The sequence below is a fragment of the Sciurus carolinensis genome, chromosome X (assembly GCF_902686445.1).
Source record: "Sciurus carolinensis chromosome X, mSciCar1.2, whole genome shotgun sequence".
Lineage (NCBI taxonomy): Eukaryota > Metazoa > Chordata > Mammalia > Rodentia > Sciuridae > Sciurus > Sciurus carolinensis.
Window position 1 is genome coordinate 65,918,522 of NC_062232.1, and position 27,043 is coordinate 65,945,564.

Genomic DNA, 27,043 nt, shown 5'->3' on the forward strand with positions numbered 1-27,043 from the left:
GTAACAACACAGGACCATGAGACTAAGCAACAGAGTCAGAATTCAAAACCAGGTATTTGAACTCTAAGTTCAATCTTCCAGTAAAACACAGTTACCTACTGAGAAATTTAAGAAAAAAACAATAATACCTATCATAGGTTGAAAACTCATGTGCCAAGACATGTGCTAGTTACCTTATATACATTATATTTTAATCCTCACAATAACCTTGTGAGTTTCATGGATAAGAAATTATAAAACACAGGTTAAATTAGGTTAGTAGGGTCAAAGGCTCTAAAGAAGTCAAGGAGAATTTAACAAGTTAACTCTTCTCACACTCTCATTTTTCTTTAAGATGTCATTGACTGGTTTGAGGACTACTTTACCCTTCAATTTAAAAATATAATTTAGTGTTCATCATGTACAAACATTATATTACACTGAGAGTAAGAAGGCAGATTGGAGAGATATGTAAAACCAGATCCTTATCTTCAAAAGCTTTCTGCTCTTACATTTTCTTCATTGTTCTTTCCTTTCCCTATTTATATTAAATATAATTTATCGAAGGATGTTCAAACTGAGAGGCAAGTTAGTGATATGCAATTTTCATTTATTACCAATCTGGTTCCTGTTTATATTTGTATTCTTATTTTTTTTCAGAGTAGGCAGAGCCAAGGTGGAAGGTGCTTACTGTTGTTAGACTGCTAACCTCAAAATTATTAGTGAAGCAACTACTTCCTCTTTGTAAGTCTCTGATCCAGTTTCTCCTATCTTGTTACATCACTTAGATATTCTACCTATTTCACACATTTCAATATCCTCCTTCCAGATTCTGAATTTTTATCATAATGTTCAAAAATGTAATTGCATACACTTGGGAAATGCTTATAGTAAATGTCTCTCTTCTCTTTAATTTTTCTTGTATGCTCTGTGAGATATTACATATAATCTAAATGGAAACATTAGAACTGGTACTATCCATAATCTTAAAGATCAATTTAACAAGAAACAATTTGTCAATTGATAAAATACCACAACTTGAAAAAATAATCATTGTAAAGTTTAAAAATATAAATTTCTACTTGAAACACTGCTGAGTATAATGTGTGTGTAGGGGTGTTAGATTAAGAGAGAGAAAGAATGAGAATTCATTTCCCTCCTGGGAGCAATATTGAGAAAAATTCTCAGTTGAGTAAATGCTTAGGGAAACATTGCTTTCTTACATTTATTTCTTGGTAGTTCATTTCTAGTTCAGTCTAAGGAGGAACCAAAGTGTAATCTGAAGTATAGATTGCCTCAATATGCATACTCTAAGACACTTGAGACAGTTGCCATATTGACATAGCCTTTCAGTAATACTTTGTGGGAAACTGAAATATTTTGTATAAAACAAGATGTCTGGGAGCAGTCTTGATTGCACCAGAGCAGACTGAAATCCAGCTAGCTGGGGGTGGGGAAATTAGGACTCATATTTTTTTAGTCACCAGTTCTTCTCCTTTAACCTGAAAACAACACCTGAATGTACCTGCAAAATCAAACTCTTAAAGTCATTTTAAAGTTCTTGATCTCTCAGAAAGAACAAAGAGTTATAGGTTTGGTTATATGACCTCAGACAAATCACATACCTATATGTTAATTTCATCATCTATTAAAAAATACAGAGGCTTATGCCATCTCTGCCTCATAATACAGAGATAATAAAGACACTGTCATATAATGTCTCAATAATCAATGGGATAGTAAAGACAAAGCGCTTCAAATACAAAAAATAGCTATACAAACTGATACATCAATTAGAAAGGAAGAAACAAAATTTCTGTTTTAGCATTACACATTAAATTATGTATACATTTGACCTTTGGTTTTTTGGGTTTGACTTATTTTGCTTAGCATGATATTTTCTAACTCCATCCATTTGCCAACAGATGCCATAATATCATTCTTCTTTAAAGCTGAGTAATATTCCATTGTGTGTGTGTATATATGTATATATAATGTGTATATGTGTATATATATTATATACATATATATCACATTTTCTTTATCATTCATCTGTGGAAGGGCATCTAGGTTGGTTCCATATTTTAGCTATGATGAATTGAGCTACTATAAACATTGATGTGGCTGTGTCACTGCAGTATGTTGATTTTAAGTCCTTTGAGTATAAACCGAGGAGTGAGCAATGTATTCCTACAATATGTATTATCAGAAAAATGAGAGATTACAATCCATAAAATTTATGTATGATCTACCAAAATGTATAAATGCATTCTACTATCATATACAACAAATTAGTCCAAATTAAGAAATTTAAAAAAATAAATGTATACTTATTAAAACAAGAAGTTTTAAAAAATTCTAAACATTTTAAATTCTTCTGGACATCTCTAACCTCTACTCTATTTTTTAATTTAAAATAGTCTTATGCTATATTTCCACAAACATGTTTTTATCTTTCAGGTCAAAGTCCTGATTGTTTTCTTATTTTATTGGTGTGTTATAATTATACATAATGATGAGTTTACTGTCACATATTCATCCATACACACTTCTATTTTTGTAAAATGAAAACAAATTAGTTCAAATTTAAATAATTTCTAGTTTATCCATTTAAAAATATGATTCTGTGAAAACTTGTTGGTGAATTTTTAGCATATTATATCATTTATTATCTCTTCGGAAATAAATTTTTACCTTCATGTAAAAAATGCCATATGTAAAATGGAATTTGGTCATAGCAGACAAATAAATATTTAAAAAGATGAATTTTATTTGCTTGGGAATATAGTATCTTGTTTTTTTGTACTTGTTCATTATAAAATATTTGAATACACTATCTTCATTACTTTTCTACTTGAATGGCAAATTTATTAACAACCAGGATGTGACATTTATCTTGAAACTCCATGTTTATGATTGCTATGTATCTTGTGGATGTTCAGTTAATGTTATTTGATGATGATAAAGAGATTTTAGTAAATGTTGCCTTTTTCTTTTCATGTTTAACTCTTGTATTAAAGGCAACACAATATGTGACTCCAGAATTCATCAGAGTTGTCTTGAATTTTGTGTTTGCTATCATTTGGACAAGTACCCACAGTGGCCCATAAGTGAAAGGCTTAGTGCTGCAGTGCTAGTAGGAAGTGGTAAAACATTTAAGTGGAAGGGCCTAATGTGAGGAAGGTCACTGTGCCCTTGAAGAGGATTTTGGGACCCCAGTTCCTTTCTCTTTCTCTCTTGTGCTTTCTGGTTCTTGATGAGGCAAGCAGTTTTGTTTTGCTACACAGTGCTGTCATTCTCTGCTGCCACACTTCAGGTTTAAAAGCAAGAATACAAGAACGTAAAAGTTCTTGAAGTGAGAACTTAAAATTGTTGACTAAAATGAACCCTTTCTCTTTTTAATTTGATTATCTCAGGTATTTTGTTATAGTAACAGAAAGCTGGCTAACGCATCAGTATTGATAATGAATTTTTTATCATACAATTACTTAATTTACTCATGCAAAAATATTATTTACCCATTAAATGATTAAAATATAACAAATTCTTTCATGTCCCAGTCTTTAAGTCATATATTCCAAACATGGAAATAGTGAATTGTCATTTCTATTAACTTTCCTAAAATTTTGTCTTTGAACCTTTTTATCACTGGTTCTATAGGCATGATTTTCCAGAAAACTTGAAGAGAAGGTCATTTTTGGAAGCAAACAATTTTTTTTTTCTTTTTGGTAATACTAATGATTAAACCTAGGGTCTTGCATCCTAGGCAAGCACTGTACTGCTGAGCTATATTTTCAGCCCTCAAACAAGATTTTGATGTGACAAGTTTCTTGTATTAAAAGGTCTTCATCCAGGTTTAAGCATTTAAATGTACAGAATTCTGAATATTTTTGAAGCAGTTTTGTGTTTCTCCATAGTTCAAGCCTTCAATGTAATGATCACACAAGATTTCCTTATAGTTACATGCACCCAAAAAGGGGAGCCAATTTGAATCTGAATATTATTCTCAGATAAAAGATCTTTATGAAATTATGCTAATATCCATATGAATCATAAATGGAGTTTTCAGAAAAAGGCACAACAAGGCATCTGTAACACAAGACTATGAATGCTACTTAGCAAGATTTGATATTCAATTTGTGTGTATCACTCTAATATGGATATTGCACAGTTGGAGTCAGGCAACTGCTAGTTATAAAGCATGGTCAGAAGAGCTAATGGCAGCATTTGTTAAGTGAATGTTCAAAGAAAGAAACCTTTTGTCTTTTCTTTAATCATTTCCTTGCTAATGAATTCTAATTTATTCCCATACCAATTTATTACCAAATGGAAAAATATGATTGCCAAGGTCATTTTTAGAAACGTGAAAGCTTAAAATTTTGACTATTAATTTATTCATGCTCAAATATATTCCTTTATTAAATTAAAAATAAATATAATTTTTAGTCTTGTCCTTTGCATTATTGCAGTTTGGTGTTTAATAAAATTATTTTAAAATATACTTATTCTGTAATTATGGTTATAACACAGCTACATTTGACCTGTGGTACCTATATTTGTTATAACAAACTAGTAATAAAATAGTCTAGGCTTGTAAGATACATAAAATTTAGAGATAGCAAAAATAAAACTGTCTCAGAAACTTTTTGTTTAACAAGAAAAATTATATTCTAATAAGCAATGGCCTTATTTAATAGGATCTATCCTATTTGAATATTTAATGTTTAAGTCATAGTTATCTGCATTAAAATAAAATAGTAATAGTAATAATGTTAAAAACTCATGACTATCTACAGATTGTTAATTCACACTTTGGCAACTAACTCAGCTGAATAAATATTATGGTCCTATTTTCAAAGGAACTCAATCCAACCTTCACTATTACCCTAAGGCATGAGAATGTGTTAAGATTAATCACTAGCAAACATGCTATAAAATAACTATCAAAATGTATGGCATAATATCTTAGTTAATAACAAATTTAAGATGTATGTTAGAATGGATATTTTGTTATTTAATAAAATTAAAGAAACAGAACTTATTCAGTTAGCGATTTAACTTAATTATCACCAGACATTGTCATTCATTCAAAATATAAACAAGTTCACAATTCTCCTGTAAAACAATGAGTCCAATTTTCATAAGCTAAAAATTAGACTCATTATATCAGTATCAGAGTTCTATTGTATCTATGGTAGAAGAGATGATGCAAGTAGTGTTAGGGCAATGTCAATTATATAAGCAATTGAGTAATTTCATGTAACTCTAGGAGTTAATACTTCTATACATGATATTTCATTCAACCAGTTCAGTATCTCAGTGTCTCTGTGCTGCAGGTTGTATGGCATAGACAAGAAATAGAAGACGTATTTCCTCAGTTCTGTAAGCTTATGATAAAGTTGGAAATAATAAAGCAACATATTTAGATTTAAGTACAGTTGAGAGCTAACCTGACAATAATAACAGTAGAATTTCTGAGAGAAGCAAGTGTGAGTTAGAGTAACTAGTTCAGTATTGGTGAAGTTAGGACTTGGGTTGTTTCTAGAAGGGATCACTCTACAACACATGTGCCAATAATCAATCATTATGATATACTTCTCAAAAGGTCTAAATCAATTTTTAAAAAATTAAAATGACAAATGCCCATATATGCTTCCTTTTCTTTTCCTAAGCACATAAAAAATCATAGTCTCAGCCTGAACAGAGTGCATTGTTTAAGCCTCCTCTGTTTTCATTTTACTAACTAATACGGTAGAATAAAAAGAAAATCACTCCCCACCAAACAAGATAGAACCGAATTTACATGATTTTAGATCTGGAAGAAAACTGGTATATTAACTAACAGAAGGTAAGCATTATTGTGTAAAGATTCAAAACAAATGTACATTATTTAACATGTATTAATATCTGAGCATAAGAGAATTGCTAAAGTACTTCAGTGAGGACCAAGGTCAGTATAACAACCATAGCAAAGTGATGCTTTCCTTGTTTACTTTGCAATCATATTTTTTCAGACTACATTAAAGTCAATTGTTCCTTTTTAAAATATGAGTGTAACATTCAAGGTTCAAATAATATTAGCATAATGATCTCCAGAATTGAAACTGATGATCTGGGTAAAATATTTTTGGGTTACTAATTGGCCAAGCTTCAACTCTGACCAAGAGTTATAACCATGGGGAAAATATTGATGAAATATACAGCATAGTTTCTGATGCAGAAATATAACTGGAAACAATCAGTACCAGTGTTCTGATTGTACCAAAAGTTCATGTCTCTGGCACTTACTCAACCTTTGTGAGAGAATATGAAGAAAAAAATGTTGATTTAGGAATTTGCTATTGTTTTCTACATTTCCTGAAATAAGCTAATGGCTCCGTTATCCTTTAAATCCCTTAGTTCAGTGATCTTTCAGGATATGGTATCTCTATTATGAACACCTAACAGTGTGACCTATAGACAACTTCATCTGGTTCAGTAAAAGAGATCAAGTTACTTAAGCCAGAATTGTGGACTTGATCCTTGTCTATTCCCTCTTCTTCATTTGCCATGTCAATGATCACATCACACTTATTAGCTCTTTGTATTTCTTAAATTTGTCACTTGTCTCTATCTCTATTACCATTGTGTAAGTTTAATCAGTATTCATCATCTTTCACCTGTTCTATTACCTTAGTCCCCTAACTAGCCTATCAGCTTCCATTTTTGCACTATGTTAATCCATGTCTCACTTGGGGATCTAGCTTGATCTTTCTGAAACATATAAACACCTGTTACTTTAAAGATGATAAACTTTTTAATGGTGTCCAGTGATCTACAGGTTTAAAATTATATCCCTTGGCATAGCTCACAACTTTTCCTGATTGACTTGAGGTTTTCTTTACTAACCTCATTTTCTGACTTCCCTTCCACTCACCCTCTTGTATTCTAAACACTTTATGGTACTTGGAGTTTTTCAAGCACTTCCTGCATTTTCACACTTTCCACACTCTACATTATTTTTCCTTTGTCTTTAATGGTCTCCTTTATCTTTGACCCCTAATCTCACATACCTGAAAATTCACACTCATTCAGTAAACGTGAGATCAAAAGCATGTTCTTTTTAGAATATTTCACTAATGAAGTCAGTCTTTAATTTTGCTCACTTATTTTCAGATAGTTTCACAGTGTCTCATGTACACTGCCCCTATAATACACACAACATTGAATTATGAGGATGTACACCTATATTCCCCATTACTTTTTTAGCTATTTGATGGAGTTCTTTTTTTTTTTTTTTTTTTTGTCTTTTCTCTTTTGGAACTGTGGATAGAACCAGGGTTTTACATATGTGAGGCAAGGGCTTTGCCACTGAGCTATATCCCAGCTCTTTTTTAGCTATTTGAGAGAAGAAACTGTGTCATATTTTTTATCCTTAATGCTTAGCAGAGTACCTACCTCTTAATAAGCTCTCAAAATTATGTGTTAGATGACTTGTTTCACTACTTAGGTAATATTTGGTTAAATGAGTCACAAAGCATATACTTACAAATAAAACACTCCTGTGTATTTTATAACTCATGGAGAGAAGTTTTACCTTAAGTAGGTGACCACACTCTACTCTAAAAGTGATTTTCACTATAAGACACAAGGATAAAATTAAAGCAAAAGGTAATATAAGAGTTTTAAAAGTAAGTCATGATTATATATTTAGTTGGAGGTTTATAATTTTGGAAGTAAGCAAGTATAAGAGGACAATGATACTCTATATTCTATAACATTCATTCAATAGATACTGATTGAGGAACTAATTGATTTCACTGTAAAAGTCCTACAGATAAAGATAAGATTATAACACCTTTCTCAAAATCATTGTCTAGTGAGAAGAAAAATGATAAATATACAATGAGATCAGTTCTGTAATAGGTAGGTATACACAGAATGCCATGTAAACTTATATGTACCTAATTTAGAGAATATTAAGGAAGGCTTCTCAGGGCTAAGTAGGAACTCCTTAGACAAAGAAGCAGGAAAAGCAAGGGTCCATTAAAAGCAATGGAACTGAGTGAAACTGTGCTTTATTTGAAGAGCTGTACAATATATGCATGTTTCAATATATCTGGAACACAGGGGTCATGATATGTTCCAGGCAAAGACTTTTTTTAAGTCATGGTAAGGGATTTTATTCTAAAGACAGTGCGTGGAGTGGGGAGATAGTCAGGAAAACTAAAGATTTTAAATAAAAGATTGCCATGATCAGATCTGTATTTTAGAAATATCACTCTGATATATCATTTAAAAATAAATTGAAATAAATATCGCTGCTGTTACTGTGTGCAGAATGCATAGGAGTGAAGGAAACAGTAAACAAGATCGGAAACAGAAACACCAGTTATGGTAAAGGCAAGAATTGATCAGTGACCCAAACTTAGTAAAAATGGAGTTGGAGTTGAAAAAAATACTCAAAACATAGAATTGAAAAGTCTGATAGGATATGTACAAGGACAGTCCAGAATAAAGAGTTGTTTTCTGATATGGGTTTCTGGATTTGTGGTTGTCCATTCAGTTAGACTAGATATTAGGAAGGAAGAACAGATTTGGAGATAACAGTTGTAGCTCTGTTAAGTTTGAAGAACCTATTGATCATGAGGGTGGAGTCATAAAGTGGAAAGTTGAATATATATGGCTGCAGCTTAGGGTAAAAGTCTTAGTTATAAATATTGATTTGGGAGATATAAGTATAAATCTGGTATGACTCCAAAAACATTTATGTTTCACTAAGAATTTTTTCTAGCTCCAGATTCAGAGGCAGCACATACTTCCATTGGACTGGTGGAAGACAGAAGGCATATAGTAGGAGATTAAGAAAAGAGGGGAGGCAAAGAAATATAGGCAGTAGAACATCTTTTAAGAAAATTGAAGCTGGGTTTGGTGGCATACACTTGTAATCCCAGCAACTAAGGAGGCTGAGGCAGGCAGGAAGATTGCAAGTTGGAGATCAGCCTTAGCAACTTAGCAAGACCCTAGCAACTTAGTGATACCCTGTCTTAAAATTTTAAATAAAAGGACTGAGTATGTGATTCCATGGTTAAGAACCCCTGGGTTCAATCCTCAGTACCCCCTCCACAGAAAAATAAATAATGTGACTCATTGGCATTTATCCTAAAGAATTAAAGCCAGACTTATAGTGATACATGTATGTCTATGTGTATAGCAACACAATTCACAATTGCCAAATTATGGAACAAGTGTAGGTGTCCCTCAATTGATGAATGGGTAAAGAAAATGTTGTCTATATACATAATGGAGTTTTATTCAGTCATAAATAAAAATGAAATTATCACATTTTTCATGAAAATGGATGGAATTTGAGAGCATTATACCAAGTGAAATAATCTGAACTCAGAAAGTCAATGGTCATATTTTTCTCTCATATGGGGAAGCCAAAGAGGATAAAGGAAAATGTTGAGGGATCTCCTGAAAATCTAAGGGAGATCATTAAAGTAGAGGAAAGGGATCAGGGAAGGGAAGAGGGGAGGGAAAGGGGAAACACTTGGGAATGATACTGGCCAAATCATAATTTTATATTGTGTGTATGCCCAAATATGCAGTAATGAATCCAACCATTATGTACAACTATAATGCACCAATAAAAATATGGAAAGAAAAGAAAATTGAGTGTGAAAAACTCAAATATTGTTATTCATAGAAAAAATTTAGGATCAAAGCAATGACAAAAGCAGTAGAGCTCAGAAAGGACATATTTGGGACTGAAATGGGAGACCAGAAAAAAGGATGAGTCTGGAAAAAAAAAAGGGTTCAGATGATTGAGAGTATGCTCAGAACTGCATTTTATAAAATCATTATGACAACATATAAATATTGAATTGGAGGTAGTTGAATTATTTGATAAATATTAATTTCTCAAGGCTGAGGGGGGGCAGAGTTTTAGCTCCTAAAGAAAGAATCAGAGACTACCCAATATATTCCTACAAACCCACTCTTGCCACAAGGTTGAATATAACTTCAAGTCATTATTGAGCCTGCTGTTGAAATAGAACAAGATGCAAGACCAATATACAAAAAAAACCCCAAATATCTATATATAAGCAATGATTAATCTTAAAATGAATTCCACCATGGTGCCCACCCATGGGAATGGAATCCTAATTAGAATAAGATATATCCCAAGCTTGTATAATTTTATCAGAGTGGATTCTACTGTCATGTATAACTAAGAAGAACTAATGAAATTAAGAAAATAGTTTCATTTACTATAGTATCAAAATGGGAAAAAAGTAGGAATACATTTAACAAAAGCAACACAAAACAATAAACACAAAGCATTGTTGAAAAAAGATAAGACCTTAATAAATGGAAACACATCCTGTGTTCATGGATTAGAAGGCTTAATATTGTAAAGATGACAATAATCCCCAAACTGACATGCAGATCCAAGGCAAGCCCCATGAAAATTCAATCTGCCTTTTTCTCTAAAAGGGATATTGTGAGTCTAAAATTCATATAAAAGCAAAGGAACCCCAGGATAGCCAAAACAATTTTGAAAATGTTGAACAAAGTTGGAGAACTCACCAGCAGTGTATAAGAATTCCCTTTTTCCACATCCTTGCCAACATTTGTTTTTTTTTTCTTTTTGATAAAAGCCATTCTGAGTGGAAGAGATATTTCATTGAAGTTTTGATTTGCATTCTCCTGATGGCTAATGATGCTGAGCACTTTTTCATAACTTTTTTGGCTACTCAAATTTCTTCCTTTGAAAAGTGCCTATTCATATAATTTATTTGCTTTTAAACTGTGTTATTTGTTTTGGTGTTTTAGAGGTTATTTTGTTCTTTACATATTCTGCATATTAATTCTTTGTTGTATAAAGTTTATAAATTGTTCCTCCTTTTCCACTCTTTTGATCATTTCTCTTGCTAAATAGAAGTTTCTTAGTTTGGTGCATTCCCATTTATCTATTTTTGCTTCTGTTGCTCTTAACTGTGCTTGTGGGATCTTAACCTCCTAGTTGCATACTATCAGGTCTTTGATTCATTTTGAATTGACTTCTGTGTAGGGTTATAGGGGTCTAGTTTCATTCTTCTGCATACTGACATCCAGTTTCCCTAATACCATTTATTAAAAAGGATTTGTATGTTTTTAGTGCCTCTGTTAGCTATTAGTTGACTATAAATGCATGGTGTTGTTTCTAGGCACTTTGTTCTGTTCCACTGGTCTGTGTGTCTCTTTTATGTAAGTACCAATACTGTTTTGATTACTATGGCATTGTAATATATTTTTAAGTCAGGTAGTGTGATGTTCACAGATTTGTTCTTTTTGCTTAACACTCTTTTGGCTATTTGGGGTCTTTTGTGGTTGCATATGAATTTTAGGATTTTTTTCTATTTATGTGAAGAATACCATTGGTATTTTGATAGGAATTGCATTGACTATAGATAGTATGAGCATTTTAACAATATTAAATCTTATTATCCAGGAATGTAGAAGATCTTTCCAATTTTGTGTTTGTCTTCCTCAATTTCTTTCATCAGAGTTTTAAATTTTTTTATTGTAGAGATAATTTGCTTCCTTAGTTAATATAAATCCTAGGTATTTTTGTAACTTTTGTGACTGGGATTACTTTCATAATTTCTTTCTCAGCAATATTGTCATCAATGTATAAAATGCTACTTATTTTTTACTTTTATTTTTTATCCTGTAGTTTTGTAAATTAGCACATCCACTATGGAGAATGGTATGGGTGTTCCTAAAAAATCCTAAAAATAGATCTCCATATTATCTGACTATCCCACTCTATACCCAAAGAAAATGATATCATTATACCAAAGCTATACTCCCATGCTTATTGCTGCACTATACACAGTAGCTAAGATATGGAATTAATCTCAATACCCATCAATAAATAAATGGAAAATAAGGTATATATACACACAAAGGAATATTATTCAATCATAAAAATGATATACTATCATTTGCAGCAGAATGGATGGAATAGGACATAATATTAGATGAAATAATTCAGACATAGAAAGAAAAACACTGCTTGTCCTCTCTTATGTGTAGATGCTAAAAGTCAATCTGAAGGTAGTGTAGTGATAACTACATGCTGGAAATTGAGATAAGGAGGTGGATTAAACACAGTTGGATAATAGGTACCAAAACAGTTAAATTGAAGTAATGAGTTCTAGTGTTCTCAGGAATGGTGAGATGACTAGAGTTCATATTAACATATGTATTTTTCAAGTAAATCTAACAAAGGCACCAGACAGAATGTAATGATAAGGAGGTGGAAATGTAAATTATCATATTTTGGTCAATACATATTTTATACATGTATTGAAATATCACACTATATCTGAAAACAAGGACAATTAAAATACTAATTAAAATGTTGGTAGACTCATTTTGAACAAATCTGTGGTAGTTAAGATGATGAGGTATTGGATAAGGATATACAGATCAATGTAATAAAATTGAGAGTTCGAAAACAAAGCTTCACATTTACAATCAATTTATGTCTGATAAGTGTGTCAATAAAATTCAATGGAAGAAAATTTTCTCAAAAATCTTGCTGGGACATTTGGATATCCATATGCATAATAATGAAAGTATACACCTACTTTACACCATACACAAAAATTGGTTCAGAAAATATCACAACATAAAGCTGAAAGGTAAAATGATACAACTTTTGGACGTAACAGTTGTAAATCTTTGTGACTTTGGTATCAGCAATGACAAAAATACCAGTCCCAACGGATTACATATTATATGATTCTGTCCATATGGAATGTTCAAAAGAAGAAATTCCAAATAGGCAGTAGATTGATGGATGCCTAGATCAGTAGTTGTTGTGGAGAAATGATGAATTATTTCCATTGACTACAGAGTTTCTTTTTGGAGGTGACGAGAATGTTATAAACTTTCAGCAGTAGTTGGGCAACTCAGAAAATACTGAAAAATCATTGAGTTGTACACTTTATGTGAGTGAATTTTATGGTATGTCAGTTATATCTTTTTTGAAATTTTGATTACTAATGTGCTTTAATTATTCAAATCAATGGAAGTCACTGGGATATTTCTATTCCTGCATATATCAGGCATTGATTGTGTCCATTCAGTCTTCTACTCTTACCTCCCCTTCTGCCCTTTCCAGTCCCTGATATTCCCTTTTCTACTTTCTGTTTTTTTTTTCAAGTTTCTACATATGAGAGCGAACATGTGATATTTTTCCTTCTGCATCTGGCTTACTTGCTTACTGTAATATCCTCCAGTTCTGTCCATTTGCTGCAAAATAACAGGATTTCATTCTATGTTTCTGAAAATATTCCATTATGTATATGTAATATATGCTATTTATCCATTCATCTGTTGACAATGAATTGCAAGAGAAAGTCACTAAGAAAGTCATCCAATAATTATGGTAGAAATATCCATTCCATCATATGGAATATCAAAGAAGAACTAGAACTCTTCTCTTTTTTTATACACTCTCTTTTTCTTTCTTTCTTTCTTTTTTCTTTTTCTTTTTGTGGTGCTTGGGATTGGACCTGGTCCTGGCACATACTATGCAAGCATTCTACCAATGAGCTACATTCCCAGTTTTAAGACCTTTCAAGATAAGGTCTAAAAACTGAGGAAATCCATAGACACTAGACCAGCCTTGAAAAAGATGCTCGATGGAGCCCTACACGCAGAAATGGAAGAAATATAATTAATACCATGACAATATGTAAAAAATAAATCCCACTAGGAGATTTGATACAAAATGAGAAATACAAAAGAATCCTATATTACAGTAAAATAAATCATCAAGTTAAAAAGATGAATACAAGGGGGGGGGAAATGAACAAAGATTATTCAAAACAACTAGAAGAAAATCAACAAAATATCAGGCACTAGTCCATTCCTTTAATTAATAATTTTGAATTCAAATGGTCTTAATTCTTTAATTAAAATATACAGACTGACTGAATGGATTAAAAACAAGGCTCAACATGTTACCTAAAAGAAACTCACCTCACAAGTGAGGATATACAGAGACTGAAAGAGAATGGATGAACAATGATATTCCACCAAATGGAATATGAAAAAAATCTATATTAATATCTGAAATAATAGACTTTAGAAGAAGAATAGTAACAAGAGACAAAGAAAGACATTATAAAATGATAAAAGGACAAATTTATCAAGAAGATATTATAATCATAAATCTATATGCACTGAATATCATAGCACTCAATATTATAAAACAAAGACTATCAGACCCTAAAGGAGAAATAAGCTTCAATACAATAACAGTGGGTTAATTTCAATACCCATTCTCACCAATGGATAGATCAGATAGAAATAGAATCAGTTAACATAAATGTTAAACTACAAAATAGATTAAGCGAACTGAACAGATATTTGCAGAATAATACAGTCAAAACTGCAGAATATACATTCTTTTCATAGAGCATAGGACTTTCTCTATAATAAACCCATATTAGGACACAAAAGACGTCTCAACAAATTCAAGATATTGAAATAACATTCTATATTTTTTCTAATTGCAACTGAATTAAACTAGAAATCAAAAAGATAACTTTTAGAAATTATACAAATATATGAAGACTGAATAACACATTTGAATGAACAGTGGGTCATTGGGGAAGTCACAAGACTTTAAGAATTCCTTAAAAGAAATCACAATGGATATATATAAAACCCTGTTGGATAAAGCAAAAACAACATGAAGGGAAATTTGTAGCAATGAGTGCCTCCATAAAAAATAGATTTCAAGTAAACAACTAACTGATGCATCTCAGGGCCTTAGAAAATCAAGAACTAACCAAACACCAAATTAGTAGAAGGAAAGAATAATAATAATGAAATAATAATAATAATGATAGAGTCTAAAAGAACAATATAAATGATCTAGGAAACAGAATTTGTTCCCTGAAAAGATAAGCAAATTAACAAGTCTTTAGCTAGAATGAGAAAAAGAGATACAGAGAAAATGAAATAAATAAAATTAAAGATGAAAAAGGAGACACTATAACTGGAAATCATATACTAAAAAGTGGAAAATCTAGAAGAAGTGGATAAGGGGACATATGACCAACAAAAATTGAATTAAGGTGGCATAAAAAACATGAAGAGACCAATAAACAAAGTAATGAGATTGAATCAGTAATAAAATTCTCCCAAGAAAGAAAAGTCAGGACCAGATAGCACCACTATTGAATTTTACCAAAAAATTTAAAGATGAACTAACTATTCCTCAGAATTTAAAGGGGGAATCCTTCCAAACTCATTCTATGAGTCCAGCCTTACCATGTTACCAAAACCTGAGAAGGACACAACAGCAAAAAAAGAAAAAGACAAAAGGAAAAGAAAATGAAAACTAAAGATCATTATCCCCAATGAACACAGTTGCTTAAGTCCTCAACAAAATATTAACAAATTGAATTCAGTACATCAAAAATATCATACACTATGATCAAGTTGGTTTCATTCTGGGGATAAAAGGATGTTTCAACATATACGGATCAATAAACAAAATCACATAAAGAGAATGAAGGATAAAAATATGATCATCCCAATAGATAAAGTCAGTGATAAAATTCAAATAAATTCATGATATAAGCCCTGAACAAATCAGGTATAGGAGTATCACACCTCAACATACCAAAGGCTACATATGGCAAACACATAGAGAACATCATACTGAATGGGGAAAAAATAAATGTCTTTCCTCTAATATCAGTAATAAGAGAATGGTGTCTATTCTCACTTCTCTTATTCAGTCTAACACTAGAAAATTTAGGCACAGCAGTTCATCAAAAGAAAGAAAGAAAAGGCATATAAATAAGAAAGGAGGAAGTAAAATTATCCTTGTTTGCAGATGATATAATTTTATATATAGAAAAACCTAAATATTTAACCAAAAGACTATTAGAACTGTTAAACAAATTCAGAAAAGAAGCAGGATATAAAAGCATCACACAAAAATAAGTTTCTTTTCTATACATCAATAATGATTCCTCTGGGAAAGAAATCCTGAAAGCAATCCTTTAATAGTAGTCACACATATCAAATATCTGGAATATTAAGGATGAAAGACTTCTGCAATGAAAATTATGAAACACTGAAAAAATTGAAGGAGACACTAAAAAGGAAAAAGATCTCCCATACTTTTGGATTGGACAAATGAATATCACCAATGTTCATTCTTCAAAAAGCAGTCTAGATTTTTCAATGCAATTTCCATCAAAATACAGATGACATTCTTCGCAGAACCAAAAATATCGATCCTACAATTCATATGGAATCAAAAAAGACCCCAAGTAGCCAAAGTAATATTGAGGAAAATAAAAACAGTAAAACTAGAGGCATCACAGTACTTGATTTCAAGACATACTTCATACAGTAGTAGTAACAACCGTAGCATGATATTGGTATAAAAATAGACTCATATACCAATAGAAGAGAATAGAGAACCCAGAAATAAAACCATGCATACACAGGTAATTGTTGATATAGTTGCTGAACTCATATATTTAAGAAAGAAGAGTCTTCTTTAAGCAATGATGCTAGGAAAACTAGATGTCCATATGCAGTAGACCAAAATGACCCTTCTCTTTCACACTGTAAAAAAAACTCAAAATGGATCACAGACTTTAATATTTCACACAGTAAAAAAACAACTCAAAATGGATCACAGACTTTAATATAAGACCTGAAACTCTGACACTACTTGATAAAAACATAGGAAAAACACTTTAAGATCTTAGAGTTGGCGGTAGGACTCCAAAAGCACAAGAAACAAAAGCAAAAATTGACAAAAGGGACTACATCTAACTAAAAACCTCTGCATGGAAATGGAAACAACAGAGTAAAGAGACAATCCAAAGAATGACAGAAATTGTCTTCGTGCTATTCATTGATAGAGGATTAATATTCAGAATACATAAAGAAGCTTAAAAAAGAAATCCAATTTAAGAATAACAAATGATCTAAATAGACACTCCTGAGAAGGTAAACACAAATGGCCAATAAATAAATTTTAAAAATTGCTCAATATCATTAGTCATCAGGGATAGCAAATCAAAATTTCAATGAAACATAGTTTCACCCTGGTTAGAATGGCTATTATCATTAAATAAATAAATAAATAAATCTGGTGGTGATGATGTGAGAAAAAGAAACATTTAAAACTGTTGGTGGGAATATAAATTAGCATGACCACTATGGAAAACAGTACAGATTCCTTATAAAACTAAAAATAGAGTTACTATGTGATCCAGCTCTCCCACTCCTGGGTATCAATCCAAACAAAATGAAGTTAGCATTTAAAAGAGATACCTTCATACCCATGTTTATTGTGGCAATGTTAATCTGGCTAATGTAGTGGAAACTTCCCGTACTTGTTTGGATGTGGTTGGTGAGTTTGGGTATAGCATGTACTGTATTAGAGTTGGAGATACCCACTGTTTCTATGGGTAGCACAAAATCAGGAACAATCTAGCAGTTTGGGAGGTATGTTGTTTACAGCAGAATGTACCCAGTGTGGTTACTCCTACAATGGAAGTGGTGGCCATTATATAGTGATGGCAGTTTCTTCATGTTGATATTGACTCTCTTCCTTGAATGGGTCTCTGGTATTGGCTACTCCAATATTCGTAGGGGGCCTACAAGCACTTTTCCTCACATTAGACACTGGTGTTCATCCAGGTGCTTCACAGGGAGATGTGAGGGAAGAATAACAGAATCCTCTGTGTAAAATTCACAACCAGTCTTATCAGGAGTGCATGATTGGACAAGATGCAGAGGCAACTGACACAGGACCAGAGTAGATATAATGTCAGCAAAAGTGTGTTACTTTTCTCAGCTGCTACAGTAGATGTGCCCACCAAGGACCAGGTCCTGAGATCCCTCCAGGTATGCATGCTTGGGAATAAGAAGGTGACTCAAGGGTTTTACACTATAGTGTCTGTCATGGAGTGGGGCACATTGGAACTCAATAAAATTTCTCTCAGCTAGGGAAATTATAGGACTGAGCACAAGTGTAACACAACTATTGCCACGCAATTTCTCTCAGGACTTTCCTGGGTTTTTTGTACTAGGGGTAGGGTGACAGCCTTGGGCTCTTATTCCCCTCCGTCATCTTAGATGTCACATCCATCAGGGATCAAGCAGGAGTATATAGTAGTTGGAGCTGTGATATCCTAATAAAACTCATTTTAAAAATGTAAATAAGAATAAGTGATGAGGAATATCTTACTTTTGTGTTGCAGGTCACATTTTTAAGGTATTTCATGCATGTTCTCCTACTTGATCCTCTCATTATCCTTTATAGGCAGAGACTAGATTATTTTCTTGCCTGTTATCCCTTCCCTCTGAAGTACAATATCTGTGTTTTATTTATTGCTGTATATAGATGTTTAATACATAGAAGGCATGAATAATTGTGGAAGATATATTTCTACATTAAAGATTTTCTTTGAGGTAGACCCAATGAAAAGATATGCTTTGCCAGGCACTGGACTCAGATCTTCATCTGCATTATTTAATTGAAAGTTCATGCAGAAACATATGAGTCAGATATTTTTTATTATTCCTGTTTTAAAATTAGGAAATTGCCAGGTGTGATGATACACACCTGCAATCCCAGAAACATGGAAGGCTGAGGCAGGAGGATCACAAATTTGAGGTTAGCTTTGGCAACTTAGAGATATCTGTTTCAGAATATAATGATGATGATGATGATGATGATGATGATGATGATGATGATGCTGGCTGGGGATGTTGCTCAGTGGTAAAGTGCCCCTGACTTCAACTCCTAGTACCAAAAAAAATTTAAATGAAGAAATTAAGGCTCAGGAGATTAAATAATGCAGGGTTGATGCTTGACTCCTGGGAATATATGGGATCACCCCAGGAGAGTACATGGATTAAAAAAAAGGATTGATGATAGAAAATTGCCCATTATCTCCAGGATCATTCCACTAAATTTTGGGTTCTCTTTCTAATGCTAATTCATGAAATAATTTAAGAGTTAATACCTCATTAGAAATTACATTTTCTGATATAAAAGTTGGGCCAGTTATTATTTTTAAAGTGATTTTAAATATCTGTGTATTTATCTACATAAAAAGTTTTGCGTGGTTTGTAAGTCAATTTTTAGCTAATATGTTTAGCAAATTTCCATTATTGAAAAAAAGTTATGCAAAATCAAGACTGTAGTTGTAAAAATTTAAGGCATGTGGTCTATTAGGTGTAGTGCCAATGGAGGAAACTGAGAGTAATGTGTTATATTCTCTCAGAATTTATGTTATGCAACAGTTGTAAAATGTACACCCTTGGCAGATGCATTCACTCTTTCTAGTCTACAGTACTTCAGTGTACTGTTTAACAGTATAATATAAAATGCAAGGGACAGGACTCCATTTTAATTCAGCTTCCAGCATATTCACATAAATGTGTATTTGTGGGTGTGTATGTGTGTATGTGTGTGCATGCAAGCATGTGTGTGAGTGACTTATATCAGAGTTAGGAAAAAGTTTTACTCAGAGTTTTAAAATACTTAATTTCATTAGACTTCTGTACTTCTGGCTAGAAAGAATTTCAACATAGCATAGGAGAGTGTTCATTAACATGAATTTTGTCAGGAAATTATGGCTCTATGTTGGTAGTTTTAAAAGTCCATCTTTATAATAATATTGTGTCCCCACATACTTGAGCTATGTTAACTTGTACTCTTAATGAGTTATTTTTCTACATTTATGTATAATTTATATTTATGAATGCACAGTTTCTTTTTCAATGATGAATGTAAAACTTTTTTTCCTGAGTTTCACAAGTCATTCTGGCACATAGTAAAGGATACTGAGAAAGTTAAAAATTCTTTTCACAATTGGTCCAAAAGAGCTTAAAGGGGACTTAAAGTCACTATTTTTGCAGGATCAAGCTATTAAAGTAGAAGGTCCCAGAATAGTGATTATAGACTCCATAAGAAAAGGACTCAATGTTATTCCTTTTGGTTTTTAGCATAAAAATGCATTCAATGATTTTCATTATTCATTGATTTATTCAAAAAATATTAAATGCCTATTATATACCTAGAACTGTTTTATAAACTGGGAATATAGTGATATCCAAGATTAAGTCTTATCCTCATAGACCTTACATTCAAGAAGGGAGAGGAGACATATAGTAAATAAATAAATAAGTAAATAAGATTATTTCAGATTGTGCTAGAAATGTTATGAATAAAATAAAATAGGGTGCTGTAATGATGACATTGGGGTGGGCAATATTAAGGGGAAAATATTAGGGAAAGCTCAGTAAAGACTGACACTTGAGTTGAGAGTAAAGCCTGAAAAAAACCATTAAGTATATAAAAAAAGTCAGAGAAAGAAGTTTCTGCACAGAGAGAAGACCATATTCATAAATCCATAAGGGAAAAACAAAGAAAGAAATTCAGCATGTCTGAAATGTTGACGAGGTAGATGGATTATGTTGGACTTTGCAGGATATGTAAGATATTTGCTTTTGTTTTAAGTACAGTTGGAAAGTCACACTGGGGGATTTTCTCTATGGCAATGATTGGGAATGTTGTACAGAGTTTGGTTTGTAGGAAGCCACAACTTGAAGAATGAAGAAGAGTTTGAAATCTGACAGAAGTCTCAGAGACACATAATGTCCTTGAAACAGGACAATGTCAGTGGAGAAAGCAGAAAGTAGACTTGGAATTCTATTTTAGAAATAGAACAAATACAATATGCTGATAGATTGAACATTGGGGTATGAAAGAAAAAGAGGAATCAAAGATGGTTCTAAGGATTTTGGTTTTAGCAAATGGTACATGAGAAACATTGGATGAGGAGCATTTTTTATCATGAGATTTAAACCCTTAAATTTATCTGAGAAATTCATATTTATTCCTATTTGATTGAAAGTAATCCTGGTTACAGGTATTACTATCCTAGAAATGACTTTTATTCTGTAACAATTGGGAAAACTTCACTGGGATTCAGGAGAAGAGGGAATAGGACAAATACTTGGCCTCTGACTCCCAATAAATGGTGACCTGGTCAGGCTGTTATAAAGAGATTAGATGTATTTGTGTCATCTTGTTCATCCTTTCTTTCTTCCTTCCTTTTTTGTCTTTGTATTTTCAGTGAATTCCAAAAACTTCTCTTGATTTCTTTACTTTTCCAAACTCACAGATGATGTTTTCCTCTTTTGATCATGAATTTAAATGGGAATCTGATGACTTTCCTACAATTGTGCCGTAATGGACCCCTCCACATTGCTTTATCTTTGTTCTTTGAAATTGTCAAATCAAACTATAGATGTTTTAATGCTATATCGAACATATCTGTCCCATATTCTCAAAGCATCAACCTTACTGTGGGATTGGAACAAGAGAATCCCTGTTTATGTTTATTAATACTGAATAGGATTTATCAAGGTTTTCTCAAATAAGATATAGAAGAGAAATTTCTTTCTATGGAGAAAATAAAGACTACATTGTTTATGTTTCTGAAGAATATGGGGAGGTTCAGTTTTGGGTTCAATAACAGTACCTTCAAATTAGGGTGACCAGTATAGACCCAGTATCTGCCTATTGTTTCTATCTAAACATTAATAGTTCACTTTATCATTCTCTTAAGGGTTCTGGTTGGACGATAAATGATATGGTGACCCTACCTCAAGGATCTGATGCAATCACTAATTCTGGAGAAATTTGTTATGTTGATTAGCTTTTGTCACTGAGATCAAAATATCTCACAAGAACAGAGGAAGAAAAGTTTATTTTAGCCTCATAGTTTCAGAGTATTCAGTACATGTTTTACTAACTACAATGCTCTGGGCCTGAGGGAGGTGAGGCAGAATATCATGGCAGAAGGTAATAACTGAAGAAAGATGCTCAACTTCCTAGCAGTCAGAAAGGAGAGAGAGAGAGAGAGAGAGAGAGAGAGAGAGAGAGAGAGAGAAACCAGGGGGATATATAATCCCCCAGGTCATGTCCCCAGTGACCTACTTCCTCCAGCCCTGTGCCCCAGCCTATGGTTACCACCCAGTAATTCATTCAAATTATTATTATTAATCCAACATATGAATTAATCCACTAGTTATATTATAACTCTCATAATCTAATCATTTACCTCTCAACATTTCTGTATTGTCTAATATGAGCTTTTTGGTCACCTCACATCTAAACCATAACAATTATTTTCATTAAGTAACTGTAGTTCTTTTTAAATCCTCCTGTGCTCAAAGGAGTGAAATGCCACACTTCTATCACAACTAATATCACCACCATCCTCAGGGTCTGATAAAAATACCCCAATAAAACAAAAACAAAAAGTAACTAAGTTTCCCTTTGGTCCTTCCTTCTATTCTATAATTTCCCACTCTTAAATTTTGCCTTAAAGACCTTTTCTTATATCTGCATAGTTGTATCAAGTGTTTAATTTGGATTAAAGATTTTAAATAAGACCAAGTGGGAGATACACACCAGTTCTTCTATATGCTGAGACTTCATCATCTGGTATCCTTATCTTCAAAATATCCACATTGGTGAGGCTAAAGAACCTGCATTTATGGCCCCCAAATCCAAATTTTAGATAGACTTCTTTTCATCACATCTGATATAGCTACTAGAGAAAGAAACATGAACCAAAGAAGTTAGGTCCACCGTGAAAAAAAAAAAGAGTAGCCCCTTTAAGACTTCAGCCATGGAACTTTCAGAAACTCTTGATTCTACTCACTATGACATCAATGAGCAAATAACAGAGGGACTAGCTATAGATAGATACAAGAGAGGCTTTCTTGCCAAGCTTCATTGAAATCACACTTTCAATAGTAATGGTTTTCTTTTTTTGTTTTGTTGTGGTTTTTTATTTTATTTTAAAGAAGATTGCAAAAACAAAGCAGAAAAGGAAAGCTCAAAGACAAAAGAAAGATATCTGAAAAATGGAGAAATATTGGGTCTGTTTCATTCTTCCTGTTTGTATCAGTAGGTCTTTCCAGATGAAAACTAACCTTTCTCTATCTCATCCCCTGATGTTATTACCAATACAAGATTCCCTACCCATCAAGGGTGATTGTGGATATGAGCTGAACCTTAGGGATGGGTCTTGATGTGAATTTCAAATTATTTTTTTCTTTTTAAATCAAAGTCTGGTGGATAATTTTATAGGCTAAATCAAAATTTTCAATGTCAAAATAACTATATCAATCAGCTATGTAAAACTATCCTCAGTTTTAAAAGGGCTCCATCAAAGTAGCCATATCATAAATGTTATATACCTACCCATAACTAGTGTAGCTATAACATTAGGCTTGGTATAGAGACTTGAATCCAATCTTACATGTCTCATGTCTGTGATTAAATGTCAATTTCTTGTTTCAATTGTCATATTACTACAATTCAGTCTTTACTCATATGCTTACTTGAAGTACAGTATTTGAATTCTAAGATTTTATCAATTGATTGGCAGAGATTTTTTTTTTCTTACAAACCTGAAGTATGCTGTGGCTGTTTGATGCTGTAGCTTTCTGAATTTAACCTTAATTTTTCTTTACCTGAGTTACTTTTTGTCAACTGTGTTTTCTCTGGGAATTTGTTTCACAATGTAACAGTGGGAAACGGGATTTAAATTTAATCCTTTTGTTTGGAAGGGTCATTTTCTGCTTAGAGTGTGACGAAAATGTATCCTGTACTTGCAATTTCCCTTTAGGAGGACATTCTCCATCCCTAAATAGATGATTGATTGATAGGTAGAATAAAATAAATACAGGCTTACAAAGTTGTCAGTATAATACATAAATGTTATCTCTTTTATAAATACTATTTATTTGTTATTTTTTAGGAATAGGTCTGGAGCTATCTTAATATTTACCTATTATCATGTAGAATCAACATGGGCTATTATATATTGTATTTCAAATTTCTTTAAAATCCTGACTAACATGTTTCTCTTTCTCTTAAAAAAAAAAAAATCTATGGGCAGAATCCCTGGAGCTTATCCCATCAGGGGGTGCTTCCTGGAAGTCCTGTATCTCCATCATCACAGTTCTCTGGAAGAAATTATAAGTAAGTTATTCCTTAAAAGGGAAATTAATACATGCAAATATTGAAAATGAGAAACAGTATTTCACCTGGGAAAATTTTATTGGACAGTTTAAATTTATGTATTCATTTTTTGATAGGAAGTAGGTTACAGAGAGAAAGGGGAACTGTCAATCATAACAATATTTCCAACTGGGAATAGGTACATAACTGTGTTTCTGCCCAAATAAAAGACAGTAGTTTCAAACATTTCCTGAAAGAAAATTCAACACTGACAAAAATTAATGTTAAGACTATCTAAATGTACTTTCTTCATTTATCTAAGTATCATAATAGTTTCTCAAACATTCTGAGACAGACATAGGAGATGTTACCCAACAAAAAGAATAAAAGAATAATGATATAGTTCTTTCAGTTTTATAAGGATGTCATTAATCTATTATGCATGTTGTAGCAATCTAATGTGACTTCGGAGTAACTTAATTTATTTGCTTCCTATAGAATATTGTCGAAATAATCTCACCACATCAGCACTATGTGTTTGATATTTTTAAAAAATCCTGAAATATTTCGTATTATTTTTATTTAAAACAGCTTTATGATCCATGAGCCCAAAGAGGACTATCATTACAACTATTCTTCTCATAATTGGGATGATTCTCAGAGAACGACTAAACCTGAAGCAAATTATGGGAACAAATACTCTTCAAACGTGCACATGAAGCCACTCTTTGTATGTATTATGTATCTCAATTTCTATATATGGTTATTGCCATAATGGAAATTCAGGTATCACAGTGAATACTAAAACTTCATTATAAGAAAAGTATATGACAGAATTGGTTCAGATAAGAGTTTGGGAAGTAGATTTTATATGACTAACTATAACTAATCTTTCATTTATTAAAATAAGATTAGGAAAATTAAGTCAAAGATATATAATATATAATATGTATTAGTATACATGTACAAGTATAGATATATGTAATATGTTCATAAATGATTTATATAAGTTTATTATATAAAATACTTACATTTACAATCTTTAAAAGGAGATTTGAGGTCAAAGAAAGGAAGACTAGTTAAGTCCCATGAGACTAACTCAGCGGTAAAACTGGTCTTACGATATTGTAGTCATTAAATTGTCATAATTTAACAACACAACTCTTTTTATGTTTTAGTGTAGTTTAGTACATCATAAAGTACATCACCCAGGCTAATGTTGAATACTAGCTAACTGCTGGTCACCAGTTATAAGACATATTAACAACACTGAGTACAAACTGTATTTATTTGTAGAAGCATTTAAAAACAGCAATCAGAGGAAAACAGTAAGGTAGGTTATCATCTGAAAGCTACCTTTTTGAATTTTCTTAACAAATTAAATGAATTATAGAAAAATAGAACTAGTTCACCAGAAATGAATACCTGATGGTTGTCCATATAATTAATCATTCTGGGGTAAGGGGATAATTTTTGGTTGACTGTGACAAATAAACATTGTCTCAAAAATCCATTGTAAATTTGAAGAGTGACCTCAGAGTGCTAAATCATGGAAATGTAAATGTGCAGCTTTAATGATTTTAATTATTCAAGAAGACAAAATGCTAAATGTGTGATTGAGGAAAAACTGATTTTCGAATGTGCTCTACCACACTTTAGAATAGAATATGTGGACCAGTGATGGACAATAGAACTGGGAAAAATCTGGGAACATTTAAGGGATATATGAAATTCTGAAAGAAGGAAATGAGAGACAACTGCACTGAATTCATTGTAGGTCAATATGTGTGGAAATCCAAGAAGAGAAAGCCTGAGAAGGAAAGAGGAAAGGTTAATATTGAGAATATAGAGGGGAAACTGGCTGGGTTTGAATGCACATGGATTTAGGATCAGTTTTGATTTGTGTATTATCTACTGCTGCATAACAAATTCCCACACAGCAACTTAAGCACATTTATTTCCTCAGATTTCATGGACCAGGAATGGATATAGGTCCACTGTTTAGGATCTCAAAAGGCTGCAATCAAGGTGTCAGGCAGGCTGCTTCTTCTAAGTTCACATATTTGTTGGCACCTTCCACTACCTTGAAGCTGCAGAATATTACTCCCTTTCCACCAACCCCACTATTCCTTGCTATCAGCTATGAGCTACTTTCAGTTCCTAGAGGCCACCTACAGTTACCATGTGGCCCTTTGACAGACACTCTCACAACACTGCAGCTTACTTTTTAAAGGCCAGCAGAATATCTAGCTCCATTCTGATAGAATAGAGTCTTAAAGATTGGAACCTATTCAAGAGAGTAGCTATCCCATTTATACTCTTTATTCTTCTGGCTAAAAGAAAGACACAGTTTCTTCCCACACTCAAGGATTGGAGGGAGTTATACAAGGGATATGACCCCTGGAGGGTCATTTATTAAGGTGTGCCTAGATAATAGCAACTTACCCTTTAAAGGATACTACAATGGAATAACTGAGTCTCTTATTGGAAGCTAAGGTGAGAGGGGAAGAAATAATGACCCTTGAAGTTTAGGGGATTATAGGAAGTCTGAGATAGATTAATCTAAATGAAGCCAATTGACTAATATGACATTATGAATAATTCAGCCAATTGGTTGAACCAAATGTGCCAGGCACTATGGTAGTTAATGATGAAAAAAAAAAAAAAGGTTTCTGTTCCTGCCCCTATGGAGCTATAGCTTGGTGGAGAAAACAGATATTAAACAAGTAAACATGTATAAAATTACAAATTGTGATAAGTGCTGCAAAATAAAAGATCACAGGGTGCTGATAATAACAGTCTTGGATAACAATAACATAGATTAGTGCAATTACCTGCAGTGTGCTGTATTTATCAGCAGTATCCTTACTTACAACTTCTAAGTGGACTGGGAGGCTGAGGCAGAAGGATACCAAGTTCAAAGCCAGCCTCAGCAACTTAGCGAGGTCCTAAGTAACTCAGTGAGACCCTGTCTCTAAATAAAATATGAAAAGG

General features: G+C 32.6%; 1 protein-coding gene across 1 annotated transcript in view; it reads left to right on the forward strand.

Annotated features, from left to right (window-relative positions):
- Positions 1-27,043, forward strand: part of LOC124971529 (uncharacterized) — a 116,137-nt gene that overhangs the window by 86,419 nt on the left and 2,675 nt on the right. Inside the window, exons 6-7 of the mRNA XM_047535262.1 lie at positions 23,988-24,070; positions 24,641-24,779. Coding sequence (XP_047391218.1) covers positions 23,988-24,070; positions 24,641-24,779 — 222 coding nt within the window. The remainder of the gene's footprint in view (positions 1-23,987; positions 24,071-24,640; positions 24,780-27,043) is intronic.